Raw genomic sequence first — 22358 nt, forward strand, 5'->3', positions numbered from 1 at the left:
GGTACAATAAAATTTCCTAGATGAAAATAATAGATCTATACAAGACAAATCGATTGTACTCTTAGAAAACCCACTCCGAGTCCGTTTTATCTACCAAAAATTTCACTTACACTCATTGAGGTATGAACTGAGATGTCCAGCGTGGAAATTTGGTTCCTAGTTATTCCGTTAATAATAAATAATCTATAACAATGTCAATTCCTAGCTATTTATTACCGCCTAAATTTCATATGGTACTTATATCCAATATTTTTTAAATTTAATATTGTAATTTGTAAAGGTAACATGTCATGAAGGCACCTCATTCTAGTGCCGAGGTCATGGAAAGCATGGGGCTCTACCTCCATGCCCCCAAATGTCTTCATGGCATGTTACGGGGATACCTTTACCTTTTACCTCTTTTTTTTTTTTTTTTTTTTTTTTTGCAATTTGTTCCAAAATCAAATTTCTGATACGAATTTTGCACTGTATATTATTATTATTATTATTATTATTATTATTATTATTATTATTATTATTATTGAGAGAGGAACAGAGATTAAGGTCTTTAGGAAAACATTTGGAGCTAAGAGGGATAAACTTACAGGAGAATGGAGAAAGTTATACAACGCAGAACTGCACGCATTGTATTCTTCACCTAACATAATCAGGACATTAAATCCAGACGTTTGAGATTAGCAGGGCATATAGCACGTATGGGCGAATTAAGAAATGCATATACAGACTTAGTTGGGAGACCTGAGGAAAAAAGGCTTTTGAAGAGGCCAAGACGTAGATGGGAGGATAATATTAAAATGGATTTGAAGAAGGTGGGATGATGCTAGAGACTGGATTACTCTTACTCAGCATAGGGACCGATGACGGGCTTATGTGAGGACGACAATGAACCTCCGGGTTCTCTAAATGTCATTTGTAAGTGAGTATTATTATTATTATTATTATTATTATTATTATTATTATTATTATTATCAAGCTGCGGATTTTTAGGTACTAAAAACAGTTGAAATAGGCAGGCAAAATAGGCATTTAAAAAGGCACTAACAATTTCTAATTCTTAATGGCTAACACGACCATAGCGTAGCATTATACACTAGTTTCTATAGGATTGTCATTATGGCAGTGAATAATTAAATATTCGTCCAAATGTTGTAATGAAAAATGATGTCTATTGTCTGTAAGAATGTTCTTAAATTGGGAGAAACTGCCTTCCACTTCACAAAACGTGATGGGGCAACACTTCAGGGATCCAATTTCAGTTGGGGACCAAACCAGTCGGAACGCAGTAATGTCAATGTATTTTCCAATCAGTGCTTCTGATTACTTTTGCTTTGGCATATCTCCACGGTATACTTCACGTATTACAGCAGAAACCTCAACTCCATACTCAATTCACAAATTCACAAAACGGATACACAGTTTAAAACAACTACTCTAGTCAGCTACCACAATGATTCATGCGGCTTTCGAAATACATTTTTTACTTATTGGTTGATTTTAAATTATTCGATTTCTCCGACCTCTGGTGGCAGTAAAACGTAGCACACAGAATTATCGATAGTTCTATATCACTGCTGGATAAAAAAGAAACAAATTACAGATTCAAAAAAATATCGATAGAATGGTCAGTAAATTCAAGTATAATATATAATACGGATATTTAGGCAACTTTTAGGCATTTATAAACAAATAGGCATTTACTAGTGAAATAGGATATTATAGAATTCGCATATAATACTCACAATGTCTTAAAATGGATATGTAACCTAAAATCTTCCGCCTTCAGGTTAAGGATTAAAATAGGCACAAATTCGCAGCTTTATTATTATTATTATTATTATTATTATTATTATTATTATTATTATTATTATTGTGAGGTTCAAACCTGTCTTCGGACAGTTGACTAAATAATAATAATAATAATAATAATAATAATAATAATAATAATAATAATAATAATATTGATAATTATTATTGCTGTTGATGGAGCACGTGGTAAAAATGTTGCGAGTAAAAAGCGAAGCTAACCTCGTCCTTGACATTGACACTTGAACTGTCAAATTTTAAACGTTCCGTGTTCCTCGGGTTTGGTTAATATTTTCAGCGGTGTGAGGAGTGTTGGCACGTGTGACGTAATATCGGTCGATGTTTGTAGCTCTCTCCGAATTCACGTGTGTCATGACTCGGGTCGGTCCTCCCCCCCGATTACCTCACAGCTGGCATTGTTGGAGATGCCTGGAACCGGCCTTCACTCTGGCCTTAAACTTGTCACCGCGTGGCCCGCACGCCATATTCCGACACGCGATCCCTCGGGTGTCATTGTCTAGCTCACGATCGACAGGATTCCACGACTAACTGCAAATATTCAACTCATTACCTGAGGGTAGTCTTTTGATGGTATGGGAATAATAATAATAATAATAATAATAATAATAATAATAATAATATATAATTTATTTCCAAGAAACAGTCTGTCCAGGCATCCTGGATTGCCAAAAACACAGAATAAGACACATATAAGAATAATAACGATTACACTAAATAGATGAGTCAAATTGAAATGTGAACTTAGAGCTTAAATTTAAGAATTAATAATTTTGTACATATATTGTAACAATCACACACTAACGGATAGAAAGAGGGGGGGGGGATTATGATATTCCGTATAAATGAATTTTCAGAATTGCTACAGACCCTTTAATGCTAGAAGTAATTATTTTTGGAATGATGTCATGGATTCCAAATGTTTTGATAGTGTTTACAGTTGATCGTGGGATGGTGCCCCTCGCTCCGATCATTAAACCATGTACTTCCCAGGTGCCTTCCATCTGATATTTTTCTCGAAAATACGGAATAGTAGGCTCATAAATTTGTTGTTTCTCTTTGTTGACCTCAGATGGTTGTATCTGGCTCATCTCAAATCTAACAGTTGGGTCCAGTATAAAGCCTTTACTATTAGTCTTGTCTAGAGCCACGATGTCCTCTCTTCTAATTCCGCCGCTTTCAGACGCAACGCAGTGCACCTCTTCATGGACCTCAAAGGATCTTTTTCTAATGGCTTGTGCTATTAGTTTTCGGATGTTATGATGGCGTGAATTTCTCAGGAGTTCTCCATGCTGACAGGATCCTAGGACGTGTGCTAAGGTTTCAATCTCGTTGCAGTATCTGCAACGGAAACCGTCCACGGATCTCCCATGAAGACTTCTCACTGGTGCTACGTTAGCATTCATCTTAATTGCGTCCCGCCATTCAGAGGAAGACAGACCCTTCTTAGAAAAAATCCATAACAATAATAATAATAATAATAATAATAATAATAATAATAATAATAATAATAATAAACTGTAATGAGAACTAATCCACCAAAATGAAGGTCATTTTCGTTTTAGCACCCCAAAATTAGTAAGAAATTACTAATTTCATCTCCGATACATTTTGACTGTTGACTAGTGTTATTTGTTTTACGTGTCATACTTCTACTGGAGTGATACAATATCTCTCGCAGTTGTTCCTGACCCCTGTGATTTCTGGCCTCTGCTTTATGTGCTAATCTTCAGGTTTCGGATCGGGCTCGGGTAATAATTATAAGCTAATCTCGGGTTTCGGGTCGGGTACGGGTCTGGTTCAGATTGGGCTGGACCGGGCAGGGCTTAAGAATTTCGGCCCGTGCAGACCTCTACTGTACAATCCAACAACTTATTGTCCGTCCGAGAGGTTATGTCGCATCTTGGTTTCCCGCACCCTTGGTTTCCGCTCGTCCGTCTGTAAAGGCTAGTGGCTGGTATGCTGGGCTCTTTCCTCAAAATATATGCTGTACGGAATTGGAAGTCTACGTAATATTATACAACTGCTTAAAATAATTTAAGGAAAATGACCCAGTTAATTACAGACGTGGACAAATTATTAGAAAAATTGGAGATTTTTATTATATATTTTTACAAAATATTATTCTTCAATTTAGACTACAGTTGACATCTCTGCGTATTTCCAAATTATTCGAAAAATTGAAGATTTGTGTTGTATATTTTTACAAAATTTGACTCTTCAATTTAGACTACAATGGATATTTTTGCAAATTTACAAATTATTAGCAAAAGTAAAGATTTTTTTTGTATATTTTTAAAAACTTCGACTCTTCAATTTGGACTACAGGTGACATTTTGGATATTTCCAAATTATTAGCAAAACTGAAGATTCTTATTATATATTTTTATAAAATTTGACTCTTCACTTTAGACTGCAGTTGGCATTTTTGCATATTTACAAATTATTAGCAAAATTGAAAACCAGTATATATTTTTTACAAAATTTGACTCTTCAATTTAGAATAGCCTACATTTGACATTTTTGCATATTTCTATCTACTGTAATGATAGAAATATGTAAAATTGTCAACTGTAGTCTAAATTGGAAAGTCAAACTTTATAAATAGAATTATCATAAAAATCGTCAATTTTGTTAATAATTTGTCCACGTCTGTAAGTAACTGTAACCGTTTTGACAACTCTGCGTCATAACTACTCTGAAGGACAATAGGTTTGTTACAACTAATAAGGTAACCGAGGGCAATAAGGCCCACCTAAGAAATAAAATATTCTTACTTTGAACTGGCAAATTTTAAATAAATGAATAGCATACTTTCATGGTGATGCTATAATATTTTACTTCAAAGAAATATTCAAACAGACAAGGGCCTATAAAAGCTGTGAGCAATGAAAATTAACATCATGTCACTGGGCCTTATAACCTGCTGTGACAGATAATAAGGCCCACAATAAAGAATACAAGTATTGAACACAATTTGGGCATACAAAATCTTCAGTGTTTTTCTCAGTGAGACCTACACATTCATGTGCACCCAACATTCACAAAATACACACAATTCTCTTCGCAGACGGAACATATCCGCGTCTCCTAGATGTATCCAGATCCTGAAGTTGATGGCCCATCCAATGCTCTTTCTGCATTACGAATTGTCAATATCTCGTTTGCTTCATTTCTTGCAAAAAGATTGCGGTTCAGAGTTTGAGCTTTATAGCTCACGAACTTCTATGAACTTGTGGGGTTTTTCAGTATTTATTTCCAGCTCTGTCACTTCGCGCCAATTCTAAGTTATTAAATGCTCGTATGCTCATTAGCGAAAGTTTCACGGTAGCCCCAAACTTCTTAATGTTTACACAATAACGCACATTTAATATAATAATAATAATAATAATAATAATAATAATAATAATAATAATAATAATGGCTTTATTTAACCTGGCAGAGTTAAGGCCGTAAGGCCTTCTCTTACACTCAACCAGGATTAAAACTTGCTTAGATAGTTGAACATAAAACTGGATCGGAATTAAGTAATTACATACTGATACAATTTCGGTACATAATGAGATCAAAAGAGATAGTTACATAAAAAGTTACCTCATAAAATAAAAATAAACATAGTGGAATACATATTAATGTTGTTAGAATCAAATACAAATCACATAAAAACAGAAGCCGATAATTCAATAAAAAAATGTACACAGTAAAAATAAAAATAAACACATTAATATACATATTAGTATTACATTACAATTAAGTAAAATTTACATAATTAAACCAGAAACCGACAATTGAATAAAATGTACACAAAAAAATAGAGTGATCATAAAAAAACAACATAGTGGGATACATATTGGCGTTAAGTGATAAATAAACACGATTTAGATAATAAAAATAAGAAACAAAAAAAAATACAGTGGAACACATTCCACTAAATATTTGCAACGCGTTATGTCTGGCAACTCATCATAAGATATTTTTCTAATTTACATTTAATTTACATACTAATAACACATAGTAAAATGATTAAATATCTGCTTACATTTCGCAAAATTGTATAATGAAAGCACAAATATAATCATATATGACTTTGTTGCCACCAATCAGCCACAAACAAGAACGAGAAACTAATTTCTTCATACCTCAGTCGAAGGCAAGAAGAATTAGGTTTTAAGATCTATTGCTCTCTTTTGCAAAAGTATATAACTAATGGCAAAACTAAGGAATGGGCCTTATAACATGCTGAACCTTATTACTCCTGGGTACCTTAATTACCTTCCATCCACTGAACAATATAGTGAGGAATAACTCTTCTCGGGTTCTCAGCCAGGTGAGTTGGAGATTAGCTTCCAAGCTTTCGACGGCTAGCTCTACCATCTTCTTCATCCCTGAAGAAGATGGCAGAGCTTCAGGGATGAAGAAGATGGTAGAGCTAGCCGTCGAAAGCTTGGAAGCTAATCTCCAACTCACCTGGCTGAGAACCCGAGAAGAGTTATTCTATATCAAACGCCGGGAAAGTCTCAAGTCATGCAATATAATGAGGATCACTTAAGAGTAGTTCCTAAAAGGCTAATTTCGCCGCCTCTTCAGTGTTGCCAACTAATACCAGATATCACCAAAGAGGGTAAAATCACAATGCTACGTACTGAAATAATAACAACAATAGTAATAATAATAATAATAATAATAATAATATAGTGTCAACAATAACACTGTCTTGTTTATTTATCACATCTCATCTTTATGTTGCAAGATGTTTCCTAAATGGTTCAATAATTTATTTATGAAATAGTATATTTTCCTCCTGGACTTCTCGCATATTATGTTGGTAATTAGGATTAGTATGATCTAATAATACAATTTATTTTGTCAGGCAACATTAAATTTATTGCTTTCGCTAAAGAGTTTACGATTCATGATACCTAACCTAAAAATGTATTTACTTACTTGCATTTTCATCAGTTTGCTTTTACTGTAAACTGAAATCATTGCTGCCAACATAACAGTTAGAAAATAATTGCCAGTTGTAGTAATTGTCAGTACCCGAAATTCGAAAAGAAGTTGGTAAAAGAAAATTCAACCTGAGAGCTAGAAAATCACTATAATCCACTAGCGTATTTAGTAATAGTGGAAAAATGGTTAGGTTTCAGTCTTAGGATATTAAGTAAGCTGACCCGGACTACAGATAGCAACACAACACAAACATCCCTGGACATAAGGTCAATTAGACGCAGGACAATCTCCTAGACAACATAGAATAACCACAACACAAGGGACACTCCAAGCCCAGTCAGTGCTATAATTTTTTTTTAATTGATGACATCGAGAATCGAATCTGGGCCGTCTCGTCAGAAAGAACGTGCGTTACAACTGATCCATAACGGCGAACAGCTTTTTTTTTTTAAATCATGCTGCAATAATAGGATTGTTGTGGATAGGAGCTTGTGGTTGTGAACGCTTTTACAGTTTTGAATAGACAGAATAACTAGAGCCTGGGAACGAACCTGCGACATTCATCATGCGCATACAGTTAGAAGTGTGGTTAGCGATAATGACCACTTCCCTCAAAAAGTCCATTAGTGACGCTTCTTTTATTGTTGTTGTGGGAATTTTCATTTCCACATGGAATCACCGTGTCGAACTGTACTGTGTGATCGGATCGGATCTGCATTTTTAACGCCATTACATGCTTATAAAGGCAGAAGCTGCGGGGGGGGGGGGGCGAGGATTGGATGGATGCGATATTCAACCAACTGACGACGAAAAGAGCCAAATCAAATACGTATATTAAAGAATTTAATAACTTTAGCAACATTACTAGAGTGTATCTGAAAGTAAAGCTCTAATGGGAAAAGGAATTTCATTACACCAGCACTCTCCATTTCACATTACCTTTCCCTCATTCTATGCAATGTCATCTCACGATGCATAGTGGCGTACGATTATTATTATTATTATTATTATTATTATTATTATTATTATTATTATTAGCACGTATGGGCGACTCCAAAAATGCATATAGAGTGTTAGTTGGGAGGTCGGAGGGAAAAAGACCTTTAGGGAGGCCGAGACGTAGGTGGGAAGATAATATTAAAATGGATTTGAGGGAGGTGGGATATGATGATAGAGAATGGATTAATCTTGCTCAGGATAGGAACCAATGGCGGGCTTATGTGAGGGCGGCAATGAACCTCCGGGTTCCGTAAAAGCCAGTAAGTAACAATTTTGTTATTCTAGGTTTAATTTGTAATTCAGTAAATATAAAATATTCTTTGTTTTTCTATGATAAATTATCTAGCTTTAATTACTCAGGTAATCTTTTCGTACTTTGATTTTTATTGTAATTGTAATTGTAAATTTAATACTAATTGTAATTTTAGTCTTCATATTATAGTTGGAATCTCCTGGTAGAGGGGCAGAGAAGGCCTTGCGGCCTTATTCTATCAGGTTAAATAAATAAAAATACTAATAAATACTAAATACTAATAACTAAGTAAGTAAGTATTATTATTATTATTATTATCTTACAAATGGCTTTCAGAGAGCGCGGAGGTTCATTGCCGCCCTCACATAAGCCCGCCATCGGTCTCTATCCTGAGCAATATTAATCCAGTCTCTAGCCTCATATTCCCTCAAATCCATTTTTAATAGTATCCTCCCATCTACGTCTCGGCCTCTCCAAAGGTCTTTTTCTCTCAGGTCTCTCAACTAGCACTCTATAAGGATTTCTGAATTCACCCATACGTGCTACATGCCCTTGCCATCGCAAAAAAAATCTGAATTTAATGTTCTTAAATATGTTAGGACAAAAGGAAGCTTTTAATAGAAAAAGGAGCATCGTCTGCGGACCTCTAGAGAAATAACTATGGAAGAGACTAGTGAAGTGCTTTGTGTGGAGTGTAGCATTGTATGGGGCAGAAACATGGACATTACGACGAGGTGAAGAGAAACGAATAGAAGCATTTGAAATGTTGATATGGAGAAGGATGGAACGTGTGACATGGACAGATGGGATAAGAAACGAAGCTGTGTTGGAAAGAGTGGGTGAAGAAAGAATGATGCTGAAACTAAACAGAAAGAGGAAATGGAATTGGCTGGGTCACTGGTTGAGAAGAGACTGCCTTTTAAGGATGTACGGGAAGGAATGGTGTTCGGGGCAAAGAGTTCGGGGCAGAAGAAGATATCAGATGATAGATGATATTACGATATATGAATCATATGAGGAGACAAAGAGAAAGGCAGATAATAGGAAAGACTGGAAAATGCTGGGTTTGCAGTCAAAGACCTGCCCTTGGACAGAACACTATGAATGAATGAATGAATTATGTTACGTGAAAAACACAATGCGTGCAGTTCTGCGTTGTATAACTTTGTCCATTCTCCTGTAACTTAACCCTCTTAGCCCCAAATATGTTCCTAAGTAGGCCTACCACATTCTCTAACAGCCTTAAATTCTGTTCATCCTTGTTCAGTGAGAGACCAAGTTTCGCAACTATACAGAACAACCGGTAATATAACTGTTTTATAAATTCTTTCTGTATTCTTTTGAAAGCTTCTCAACCGAATAATAAATACGGTATTTATTTCGCGTTTAATTTTCTCTCGAGTGTCAATTATATTATCAAAGGATAAATTTCCAATTTTTATATTTCCATTCGGTATCATGTTCTGGTCACGAGACATAATCATATACTTCGTCTTTTCGGGATTTACTTCCATACCTATCTCATACTTGCTTCAAGTAAAATTCCCGTATTTTCCCTAATCGTTTGTGGATTTTCTCCTAACATATTCACGTCATCCGCATAGACAAGCAGCTGATGTACCCTTGTCAGTTCCAAACCCGCTCTGTTTTCCTTGACTTTCCTAATGGCATATTCTAGAGCGAAGTTAAAAAGTAAACATGATAGTGCATGTAATATCTTTAAATCTTTTAAAATTCCCTGTTATGAGATTCAGAATATTGTGGTGGAAATTCTGAAGGCCTCTCTTCAAATTCTACACTATCACTTAAATGTTAACACATAGCCTACATTTTTGTTTAAATGAACAAAAGCAATAATTATTTTACTCATATCATATTTATTTATATTTTGATGCTTGTAATTCCAGATCCTAGTGGTCAACCTCACATGATGACGGATGATTTTCAATAAATCTTAGTATTAATAACCCATTTTACTGAGCATAGTTCATACTATGAACCTCTAAAATATTTAAGGTTCCTCCTGATTCTACCTGTGTCATGATTATTCTAAAACAAGTGGCGCGAATCCGATGCTGACAGGCGAGCCACCAGGTCCTATCCCTATACGAGTAGTTGATAAGCCAGGAGCACCAGGACCTTAAACCATATATCAGATTAGAGATCCAATCTGCCCAAGACTTCAACCTAGCCTATTGCGGATAATAATATACTTTGCATACTTCCACTCGGTAATGAGTTTTGGAATAATATTCTAGGGAAATTCCACAGATAGTAACAGTATATTCCTACTGCAAAAAAGAGTAATTAGAATAATAGTAGGTGCCAAATCTAAGAAATCGTGTAGGACTATTTAAAAAAAACTACAAATGATGCTCATGGCTTGTCAGTATATTTTTTCACTAATAATCTTCCTCGTATGTAATCGTGAAAACTTTGTAACTAATTCAACAGTTCATAGCATAAATACACCTCAAAAATGACTTTCACACTTTCATCGGCAAGTCTATCCTGCTATAAAATAGGAGTGCGTTATATGGCAGTAAAATTTTTAATAGCCTCCCTATCGGTATAAACACTGAAAATCAAAGCATAAGATTACTTAGGGCCAAATTAAAGACGTACCTATTTTCTCACGCCTTGTATTCTGGAGGTGAATTCATGACATTCAACAACGCTTCATGAAATGGTTACTAAAACCTTGTGTTGTACTAGTTAACTATATTGTAAACCTCTTCTGCATATATTTGAACTAGACTGGTGACTATAAATTAAGACTTTATAGTAGTATTAAGTTTTTTGACTTGTTCCATATTCTAGCTGTGAAGGAATGTACGAATACCACGGTATGTTAATAAATACAATACAATAGATGAAATTGGATTAACTGAAATTTGGCTTACAGTAGGGGAGAATTTCGAAGCAATTAGGCAATCAGCTGAAGCAAGATTCGAACTCAAGTCCTACAGCTGCAACAGAGTGTCAGTCTCGATAGGAACCTTCCACTATGGCTGTGGCTTGGGTACGAAATAAGAATATAAATACACGTTGAGTGTGTATGAAGCTCTTTTAAAACGCACAGTTCGTAAATATTTTCAGGCCAGAGAGGCAAAAAAAGATGGGGCCCCTACTACCAGGAGCTCCCCTGTGCTGTGACGAATTCATTACGGTTTAATCAATGTAGTCTGCTTCAATCCCCTTCCAACACGGGAATCATATTATTTTATTTACCGGTACCGCACTTTCAACCATGAAGCACAACTTTTAACTTAATTTGTCTTTTATTTAAGGTGGGGACATGGGAAGTCTTTGAAGTCGCAACTTTTATCTTTTATGTCGTCCAAAGTTGTACCACAGTTCAATATATAGTCACGAAGCTTAATACATAGTAAATATGCATCCATAGATAGTTGCTAACCACTAGGATCGCTAACATCGCCTCATTACAGATAGTGCGAAATAGTACTGGCACAGTCTATTGTTCCTAACACCCTCACAACTCAAGCTTCACGAAAGTATATACTAGACTGTGGTTGTACTAAGCAACACACGCATGTATTGTAACAAGCACAATAGCGTGTTATATATTAGTTAAAAATATTTCTCGAAATAAATTATAACCTTTGCCAATAATCGTTCATTAGAGTGGCTGAAGAAAAAATGATGCTGAAAAACTGATCAGGAAAAGGAATTGGTTGGGTAACTGGCCGAGAAGAATCTGCCCACTGAAGGATACAGAAAAAGATATCAGATGATAGACGACATTAAGATATATGGATCATATGAGGGGATAAAGAGGAAGGCAGAAAATAGGGAAGATTGAAGAAAGCTGGGTTTGCAGTGAAAGATCTGCCCTTGAGCAGAACACTATGAATGAATGAAGTGAATGAACAGTTGTTTAGTCAACTGTCCGAAGACAGGTTTGAATCTCACAAGTGACATCAATAAAGCATAATGCAGGAGGCAACTAAGCTAGGAGATAATGGGTTAGGATGACCAGTCACTTTCCCCCTCCGTTGCATACATCGCTGAATAGTAACATACTACACTAATCGGACTTCAGATGCATAAACTTACACAAATTATTGTTGTTGGTCAACTATCTGAAGACAGGTTTGAACCTCATAAATGACACCAATAAGATATCACTCACGAGACAACTAGCCCAGGAGATAAAGCGTAGGGTGGTCAGTGTCTTTCCCCCTCTATTGCATACATCGCTGACGAGTATTACATTACACTAATCACAGTTCAGAAATATGTGTAAGTTATGTATATCTAGATTTTTATTTTATTTTAGTACGTTATTTTACGACGCTTTATCAACATCTTAGGTTATTTAGCGTCTGAATGAGATGAAGATGATAATGCCGGTGAAATGAGTCCAGGGTCCAGCACCGAACGTTACCCAGCATTTGCTCATATTGGGTTGAGGGAAAACCCCGGAAAAAACCTCTTGCCTCGACCGGGAATCGAACCCGGGCCACCTGGTTTCGTGGCCAGACGCGCTAACCGTTACTCCACAGGTGTGAACTGTATATCTATAAAATTAATATTAAAAAGTTATTTCAATGATTCGCATGGACTGCACGTACGTTTGCAACAAACTCCCAGTGAATCACCCTTTCAAAATTACACCAAACACGTAACATCACTTTAGGGCCGAATCGATTTTATTTAACGGCGATTTTGGTAGGCTCACGGGGAACAAGAAGCTATTTTGAGGTGTCAGAGTTGCGATAATACACACATATTTCATGACATGTGACAATTATCCTCATAAATCTACCACCCCTGGGATTAACGATAAGCAGACAACAGATATTCACTCTGCGTTGAGCCAGTTCAGGTGTCAATTTATGATGTACAGATCTACAAATTGTGTATGATTTTCTAAGCGTCGTAATGTGTTGATGTATTGTATCTTTTGAAGCACCAAGTTCTTCTGAAAACCTATGAGCACTTTTTTTGTGAATTTTCTTCCAAAATTCTGCGTCTATTCTGAATATTCCATACCTTACGTCTTCCAGGATTTTGTAAATATTTAATATCTGCTTCTCGATTATTGAAACGTTAGACCCATCGTTGTGTTATACTCTCACTAATGACACCTTCAGCCTCGAGTTCACATACCCTTCGAGCCGTGGTAGCAACTTTATAATCTTGTTTCCAGTAATTCTTTAGGGCACCGGTCGTCAGCATGCGCTGAACTGGGTAAAGAGTAAGGAGTGTCACGGAATATGCACCGTCGTGCAGAAAGGAGAGAGAGAGCATACCCGCCAGCAGTCACGGATTGCACGATAGTGCAGTGTCTTATCCGCGGATAAGAGACGCTAGTCCGAGAGTGCACTGTGTTGATGACCGCTGCTTTAGGACTCTAATCCGAAACCTTATCACCTCCATTTTACATTCTTTGTATTAAAAACTGACGATTGTTACATGTTCACAATACGTAATATTAAGCATTATGTCCTGTAAATTGCATTGCCCAACTAGAGAAAGTCATTAAAATCTTAGAAAATATGAAACTTAAAAAAAACCGACATTACTTACGAGAGAACTTAATATGAAACTATTTGAAGACGATAACGGTTGAGAAGCATTGTCATCCAGTCTGCGCTCAAAAAAGCTGAAAGCTAGAATTTATACAATAGTTGTATTACCGGTTGTTCTGTATGGTTGTGAAACTTGGAATCTCATTTTCAGAGAGGAACAGAGGTTAAGAGTGTTTGAGAATAAGGTGCTTAGGAAAATATTTGGGGCTAAGAGGGATGAAGTTACAGGAGAATGGAAAAAGTTACATAACGCAGAACTGCACGCATTGTATTCTTCACCTGACATAATTAAGAATATTAAATCCAAATTATTCTAGGAATAATAAACAATACATTAAAAGCTAAATTGGTACAAAAATCTACAAGAATAAAAATATATAATACACTAGCATTACCCTCCCTTTTATACGGAAGCGAGATTTGGACATTAAAGAAAAAAGACATGAACAGAATCAAAGCAACGGAAATGAAAATTTTCAGGAGGACAGCAGGATATACTCTTTTAGACCGAAAAAGGAATGAAGAAATTTTAGAACAATTAGAAGTAGAGTCAGTAGAAGAAAAAATCAGCAAATACAAATTAAATTGGCTAGATCATGTAAGAAGAATGGAAAATTCAAGAATCCCAAAGATTATGATGCAGTATAAACCTAGAGGACATCGTCGACCAGGAAGATCTTTTAGAAGATTGCTAGATGGGGCCGAAACAGGTCTACAGAGGCCTAATTTGTGAAGGATGATGATGATAATGATGATGAAATCCAGAAGTTTGAGACGGGCAGGGCATACAGCATATGGGCGAATTCAGAGTGATAGTTGGGAGGCCGGAAGTAAGGAAGACCTTTGGGGAGGCCGACACATAGGTGGGAAGATAATATTAAAATGGATTTGAGGGAGGTGAGATATGATGGTAGGGACTGGATTAATCTTGCTCAGGACAGAGACCGACGGCGGGCTTATGTGAGGGCGGCAATGAACCACCGGGTTCTCTAAAAACATCCAATTGCGTAGCGGAATCCGAAGGAATGGTTTCTGCAGAGTTATTGCGTACATCCCTCAATGAACTAATATCTTTTACATTTACATATAAATTAATGACCCAATGGAAACTGGAAGCGTTGTCCTGAGTTGTGGCACGTTCTGTTGCAGAGCGATGAACCGCCTACTGTTTCTAGTCTGCCTGCTTGCCCCCGGGCTAGCGCAGGGTGAGATAAAGTCGGGAGGGTGGCGACCCATAGCGCCCCAGGGCGAGTCGGAGGGCCGATACATCGAGCAAGATGGCGGTCACTTGTCAGTGTCGTACCACACACTGCTAGCCGGCGCTGGAGGAGGCGGCGGTCTCGGGGCGCAGTCCCTAGCGCCCTTGCCATTGCAGCACTACCAGAGTGGAGGCGCCAGCCTGTTGCAGGACGGGGGCGGCCACGACCAGTGTGCTCTGTACAAAGTCGCCTTCGTGCAAGACCTCTACTTCCAGGTACGGCATCAACATTTCATCACTTTCAGCGCATATATGAAGTTCCTAATTTTATTTGTTTTTTGTGTATATACAGTAGAACTTGGTTATAGCGACCTCGTTTTGTGCGACACCTCGCCTATAACGTCAAATATTCTGTGGTCCCAACTAATTCCCCATAAGACATATGCTTTCCTATCTTGCTTAATACGACAAACGCTTATGCGGCAACCTCGCATATAACGTCATTTTCAACCTCAGTTTGGAATAAGATTTTCTAAGAACCAAAGCATTTTAAGAAATAATTTGTTGAAATCTGACTCTGACAAATTCTTTACAGTCCCCTTCTGTCATAGACCTCTGGAGTGCAGGCAGATTCCCCACCCCAATGTAACCTGCCCGAATTCATGCCGTATTAGGTCAGTTTCTACAGGAAGTTTTCACTTAGTGCATGCATTTTAACGCAGTATGGCCATTAAAAGAAGTGAGTGACGATTTAGAAGTCATTATAATTATGAACATGTTCTATGAAGCTAGGGAAGGGAGCAGTGAAATTGCAACTGAAATTATGAACATAGAAATTAATTTAGCCCTAGAAAGTGTGTAGTGGGCAAGTAGAAGACAACAGAGTAAGTGACTGATTACTTCACTTCTAAGTAAAGTAGTTTGGTGAGTACTGAACAAGCTGTTTTAATACAGAATACTGTATTTATAATTGTAGGCCTACGTGTATTTTATTATGTTCATTGTAGGCTTAAAAGTCAATACATAAATCTAAAATAAGTCTTATTGAGTTTGTTATTTTTCATTTTCCAACTCACTAGATTGATAATGTGAATCTCGGTTACTACGACATTCGTTTATAACAACATAATGTTTAAGGTCCCTTGGATGTCGTTATAACCAGGTTCTACTGTAATTTATTTGTTTGTTATTGAACATAACAGGCAATTACAATGTTCAAGACTGACAAAGTAATTTATAAACATAAACAAGAAAAAGGAAACAAACATGGGCTACTCTTCTTAAAAACCGAAAAAAAAAAACAGAAAAAAAGGGAAAGAAAAAAAAAAAAAGAGAAATTGAAAATAGGGTGTGAAAGTAGTTTCAAACTAACTAACAAAAATATTCTGTAAAATATGATGACTAGGGCTAGGATTTTGATGACCTATAGATCATGAAAAAATGTCCTAAAACAATGCATTTATGACCTAGAAATCTTTAAAAAATGCCGTTAAAAATGCACTAAAAATTGAACTTACATAATTGGCTTAGTAGGAAAAGAGGTTATGTGCTACTTAATATTTAGACTAGCACTAATTAAATTAAATTTTACATAATTTTTTCTAAGTAGTACACTTTAATTAATTATTTTACTTGATGTAGTTTATATGTATGATCGTCCACCTCTGCTTCGGCATGTGGACGTGAGGTCAGCAGTCAGCTGGTCGGTCTTGGCCCTTCATGGGCTGTAACGTCATGGATTTACTTTACTTTTAGTTTCCATGTAGTCTACCACAAGGCCACTCTTATTCGGAATTAGCAGGTATAGAGGAGTTTATATTGAAGGGGTGGTTGGACTGATCCATTACATGGGGTGTACTACCAGCGTATTCCGAATCTCACCGGTCCGGTGGCATCAATGACGTCACGTTGCAGCGAAATAAGGAACAAAACTGCTGGAAGGATCGATGCTGTCATGGCGACTGTACAAGTTGTTGTCTGTGCTACGCTAGCAAAATTTTGCGAAATTTTCGTACTCCCGTCTCGTTCAAAGAAAAGATAGCATAAACAATTTATTTCTTGAACCAGTAGTAAAAACTTGTCCGTTGACATGTTCGCTCATAAGCCATTAACATATTGTTTTTACGTTGTACTCATTACAAACAATTCAGCAGAACTAAAGCAGAACACACCGCCATGACACAACAGTGCACGATGTTATTCGTCTGCTAATTCCCGCCCTATACAAGAACCAATCAGATTCACTGATGGCGGCTGATGGAGACTGCCACCATCTCTGCAAGTTGATGGCACCGGTGCGACACCGGTGGAGCATCAATGACGTCATCGGTGGAATTCGGAACGCCGTGATGCCATCGGATGGCTCACCGGTGAGATTCGGAATACGCTCTACGTTAAAATGACAATATTTGTGTAGAAAAACGATTAAAATATTATACAAAATAATGGGTATTAATGGACAAAATATGTAAAGAAAATATCAAAGGAAATAAACATTATTTTACATTAATAATGGGGATTTATGGCCAAAATTAAATGAAAATGCCAAAAAAATAAATAAAAGAAAAGATGCTCTTATGAGTTGAAAGAAGCAAAAAATGCAAAAAAAAAAAAATACCCTAACAAATATGTCTCAAAACACTCAGTTTATCACATAACATATAAATACTAAATCAGCTATGTTTCTGGCTTACTATAAAAAAGATGCAATTTCATCAAAATCCTAGCCCCGATGATGACAAATATTTCTGTATTTAGAGAAATTCATATTGAAAATATCAACATTCGGATGAGGATGTAATTTATTGTAGAACTGTCGTCGTAGTCGTCTTCCTAACAAGTATTAGGCCGAGTGGCCTGTTACGGTCTCAAACTAGAATTTTCAGTCCATCTCTTCTTCGGACGACCCAGATATCTTTTGCTATGCTGATGGTAATGAAACAGTGCTTTTGGAATTCTGCATCGATCCATTCGTTCGAGATGACCCTTCCACTGAAGTTGACATTTGCTGATGAACTGCATAATGGGTTCTATTTGAAGTTCTTGCATTATGCCCTCATTTTTTTTATGATCCCAGCGAGTATATCCAGCTGTGGCTCTCATGAACCTCATTTCACTTGTTGTTATTCTACTGACATCTTTAGTCTTCACAGTCCACGCTTCACTTCCATTTGTATAATTGTAACATTTGGAAAACTGGAGAATTTTTGTGCGATTCAGTATTTGCCCTTGGTATGAAAAATAAATTTAGAAATTTTGTATTAAGCTTAGGTGCATATAATGTTATATATTAAAATAAACGAACACAGTCCAAATTATTGTTAATAATTTTATAAAGAAAGTTTAAAGATTGACAATTTCGTCTAATTTGCAAACTAGTAAAATGGAAATGTTGAAGCATTGTGGCATAACTCTCATAAGTTGGATAATTATTATATAGTCTGTAATATAACCATTTTAGAAATTCATTTTGAATTTTTTCTAGTAACAGAATATATCTGTTAGTAACTGGGTTCCAGATAACCGCAGCACACTCTAATTTACATCGAACAATGGAATTATATAAAATTATTATAGTTTGACTTTAAATTTACAAGAATTTCTCATAACAAAACCTCAATTTTCATAGAACAAATTTATAATATTATTAATATGACTATGAAATGTAAAATTACTGCTAAATAATACCTAAATCTTTATGTTAATTTTCTGCTGGTAAAACTTTTGCCTCCATTTTATACGAAAAGTTTTTCACTAACATTGTGCCATACGCTTGAATCTGATTTATAACATCATTGTAAAAGAAACAAGTTCACATAAACGTAGGTCATATTTTAAAAATTGAGCGAATTGCACCTTTCTGAATGTTAAACATAAACAAGGAAATCATTAAGGTTTAAGCATTTAAATTATTTATGAAAATGATACTGAGTGTATTATAAATTCATAAAGAACATTCATATTGTTACTGACCTGAAAAATCTGTATTAAATCCGGTTTTGAAAGACCTCATACCTTCTGCAGCAATACATGAACTCGCTCGAGTGTGAACTGTGCACGCCGCATTCCCTAACTTCCGTTGTGGATGCTAGGTAGATAAGTTGCACCGGTGGTGTTGCGTTATCTCTAACCCTGACCTGAAGTCACGAGTCTCGTGGCGCTGCTATCAGCTGTACCCCATATTGATCATCTGTATGGGCTTTGAAGGCAACAACGTTAATCAATTTCACTATACTGCCATCTTAAGGGTGACCACACGTCGCGATTAATCAGGATTGTCCCGTTTCTGAGCCTTGAAAAACTTTTCCCGGCTTTTTTTTTTCAATAAATAGGTTTTTGTCCCGATTTTTGGCGTAAATTTTCAAATTAAAAACTTTTTACAAGTGTGTCGATAAATTTTACTGTTGACATGGAATATATTTCTCTATTATATGGATTGTATCTATTAATGATAGCAAATTTTAGGTTGGTACAATCTATTTTGTATATCGATAGAACGATACTATTCGAGTTTTGTTTACCGTTTTTTGTACAGTTGCAAATTCAGCTAGGGTTTTAATCATTTTAATGCATCTTTATAGTGAACACTAGAAGTGTGTTTTACTCCTTATAACAATGCTTAAGAGACAATGTAAATTTACAGAAGAGATTGAAAAGAAATTTCCTCGTTTTAGAGCTACGGCAAATAACTATTCAGCTGAATATAACTGCAATGATTTTTATTCATATTTGCTTACAAAACCTGAGTTGCTAAATGTAATAGCAACTTCTGCTAAGTGTGATTGGAGTAAAGAAAGTAAATAAATTCTTCAGAAGTCTAATTTCTGATTTGAGCTAAATATTAATGAATTTTGAAGTGCATTTAATTTCTTCTTATTGCTATAATACTATTTTTAACAAGTATTATTTCAAATTATTAACATTGTTCCTTCTTTAATGTCATTTACGTTTCATTTTGGTATGTGTATCCGTCTTATGATTAAATTTAAATAAAACAAATACTGGATTTTATAAAAACATGGTGACCCACTTTTTCCCTAAAGAAAGTAATTGAAGTTCCACTTTCACTCAAAGGAATTATGGTCACTCTAGCCATCTACCGACTACAGAAGAAGTCACATTATAACTCTCATTTGAATTGCCTGGAGCAACTGTATTTACACGTGTTAACCACACGATACCTCCATTCTGGTTGGATGATCGTCCACCTCTGCTTCGGTATATGGACGTGAGGCCAGCAGCCGGCTGGTCGGTCATGGTCCTTCATGACTTGTCGTGCCTCGTATTATTATTATTATTATTATTATTATTATTATTATTATTATTATTATTATAATCATCGTCATCACATCTTACCGTTTTTAATATGGGGATGGCCGATCTGTTATATATGTGATCAGGGGCTGTACTCACACAGTTCCAGACGTCCAGACAAAGTGGAGTTCATTATGATGAGTGTTACGAAAGAAAGAACTATTCGAAATAGGACATTATGTACGTATGAACTTTTTTCTTCACAATGATGTCATCAATTAGATCCTGGATTATGGCACTATCTGTGTGAATTACCCTATATGTGACATAACCAAATGGCAAGCTCGAACATCTTCAGTGAAGAAATTATGGAATTATATCATCATCATCATCATCATCATCATCATCATACAAACATGGATTAAGCCCAACAGACTTGTTCCGTTCTGATGTAAGATAAAGCTGTACAATTCAAAGTTTCCTAGGTCTATCTTCTTAGCCTATTAAGATAGTTTTTTTTTTTTGTGAAATACGGGAGATGATGGTATTATAGCGAGAGAAAAAAAATTAATTCCGAGAAAGGCAACACTTCCACTACGTTTGTTCATTATAAATACCCATTAATCATGCCTGAATTTGAAGACGGACCTCCGCCATTCGACTCACGGTACGCCAATACTATAATAATAATACTTACTTACAAATGGCTTTTAAGGAACCCGAAGGTTCATTGCCGTCCTCACATAAGCCCGCCATCGGTCCCTATCCTGTGCAAGATTAATACAGTCCCTATCATCACATCCCACCTCCCTCAAATCCATTTTAATATTATCCTCCCATCTACGTCTCGGCCTCTCCAAATGTCTTTTTCCCTCCGATCTCCCAACTAACACTCTATATGCATTTCTGGATTCGCCCATACGTGCTACATGCCCTGCCCATCGCAAACGTCTGGATTTAATGTTCCTAATTGTGTCAGGTGAAGAATACAATGCGTGCAGTTCTGCGTTGTGTAACTTTCTCCATTCTCCTGTAACTTCATCCCTTTTAGCCCCAAGTATTTTCCTAAGCACCTTATTCTCAAACAGCCTTAACCTATGTTCTTCTCTCAGAGTGAGAGTCCAAGTTTCACAACCATACAGAACAACCGGTAATATAACTGTTTTATAAATTCTAACTTTCAGATTTTTTGACAGCAGACTAGATGATAAAAGCTTCTCAACCGAATAATAACACGCAATTCCCACATTTATTCTGTGTTTAATTTCCTCCCGAATGTCATTTATATTTGTTACTGTTGCTCCAAGATATTTGAATTTTTCCACCCCTTCGAAGGATAAATCTCCAATTTTTATAGTTCCATTTCGTACAATATTCTGGTCACGAGACATAATCATATACTTTGTCTTTTCGGGATTTACTTCCAAATCGATCGCTTTACTTGCTTCAAGTAAAATTTCCGTGTTTTCCCTAATCGTTTGTGGATTTTCTCCTAACATATTCACGTCATCCGCATAGACAAGAAGCTGATGTAACCCGTTCAATTCCAAACCCTGCCTGTTATCCTGAACTTTCCTAATGGCATATTCTAAAGCGAAGTTAAAAAATAAAGGTGATAGTGCATCTCCCTGCTATAGCCCTTAGTGAATTGGAAGAGCATCAGATAGAAACTGACCTATACGAACTCTGCTGTATGTTTCACTGAGACACATTTTAATTAATCGAACTAGTTTCTTGGGAATATCAAAGTCAATAAGAATATCATATACTACTTCCCTCTTAACCAAGTCATATGCCTTTTTGAAATCTATGAATAACTGATGTACTGTACCCTTATACTCCCATTTTTTCTCCATTATCTGTCGAATACAAAAAATCTGATCAATAGTCGATCTATTACGCCTAAAACCACACTGATGATCCCCAATAATTTCATCTACGTACGGAGTTAATCTTCTCAAAAGAATATTGGACAAAATTTTGTACGACGTCAACAAAAGTGATATTCCTCGAAAGGTTTTCCCCTTCTTAAAAACAGGTACAATTATGGACTCCTTCCATTGTTCTGGTACAATTTCCTTTTCCCAAATAATAATAATAATAATAATAATAATAATAATAATAATAATAATAATAATGAGGGAAATGCCTATGTCTTTATGTATTGATGATATTATGTGAAGGGGGGATAGTGATATATAGTGACAATGATAAAAGTAGTAGTTTTTGATAAATTGTGTACGATAAATGTCCGGTTTGTTTGCTGGAATATTCTTTCGGTATGCAAGACGTAAACTACATAAATTGCCAAAAATATATACACAGTGCT

At 36.0% G+C, this 22358-nt stretch overlaps 2 protein-coding genes across 22 annotated transcripts in view; one reads left to right on the forward strand and one right to left on the reverse strand.

Annotated features, from left to right (window-relative positions):
- Positions 1 to 22358, reverse strand: part of LOC138706539 (coiled-coil domain-containing protein AGAP005037) — a 1408895-nt gene that overhangs the window by 563538 nt on the left and 822999 nt on the right. The window lies entirely within an intron of this gene.
- Positions 1 to 22358, forward strand: part of LOC138706541 (uncharacterized) — a 63167-nt gene that overhangs the window by 3401 nt on the left and 37408 nt on the right. The window contains exon 2 of the mRNA XM_069835966.1: positions 14728 to 15052. Coding sequence (XP_069692067.1) covers positions 14732 to 15052 — 321 coding nt within the window. The 5' untranslated portion in view covers positions 14728 to 14731. The remainder of the gene's footprint in view (positions 1 to 14727; positions 15053 to 22358) is intronic.

The sequence above is a fragment of the Periplaneta americana genome, chromosome 9 (assembly GCF_040183065.1).
Source record: "Periplaneta americana isolate PAMFEO1 chromosome 9, P.americana_PAMFEO1_priV1, whole genome shotgun sequence".
Classification (NCBI taxonomy): Eukaryota; Metazoa; Arthropoda; class Insecta; order Blattodea; family Blattidae; genus Periplaneta; species Periplaneta americana.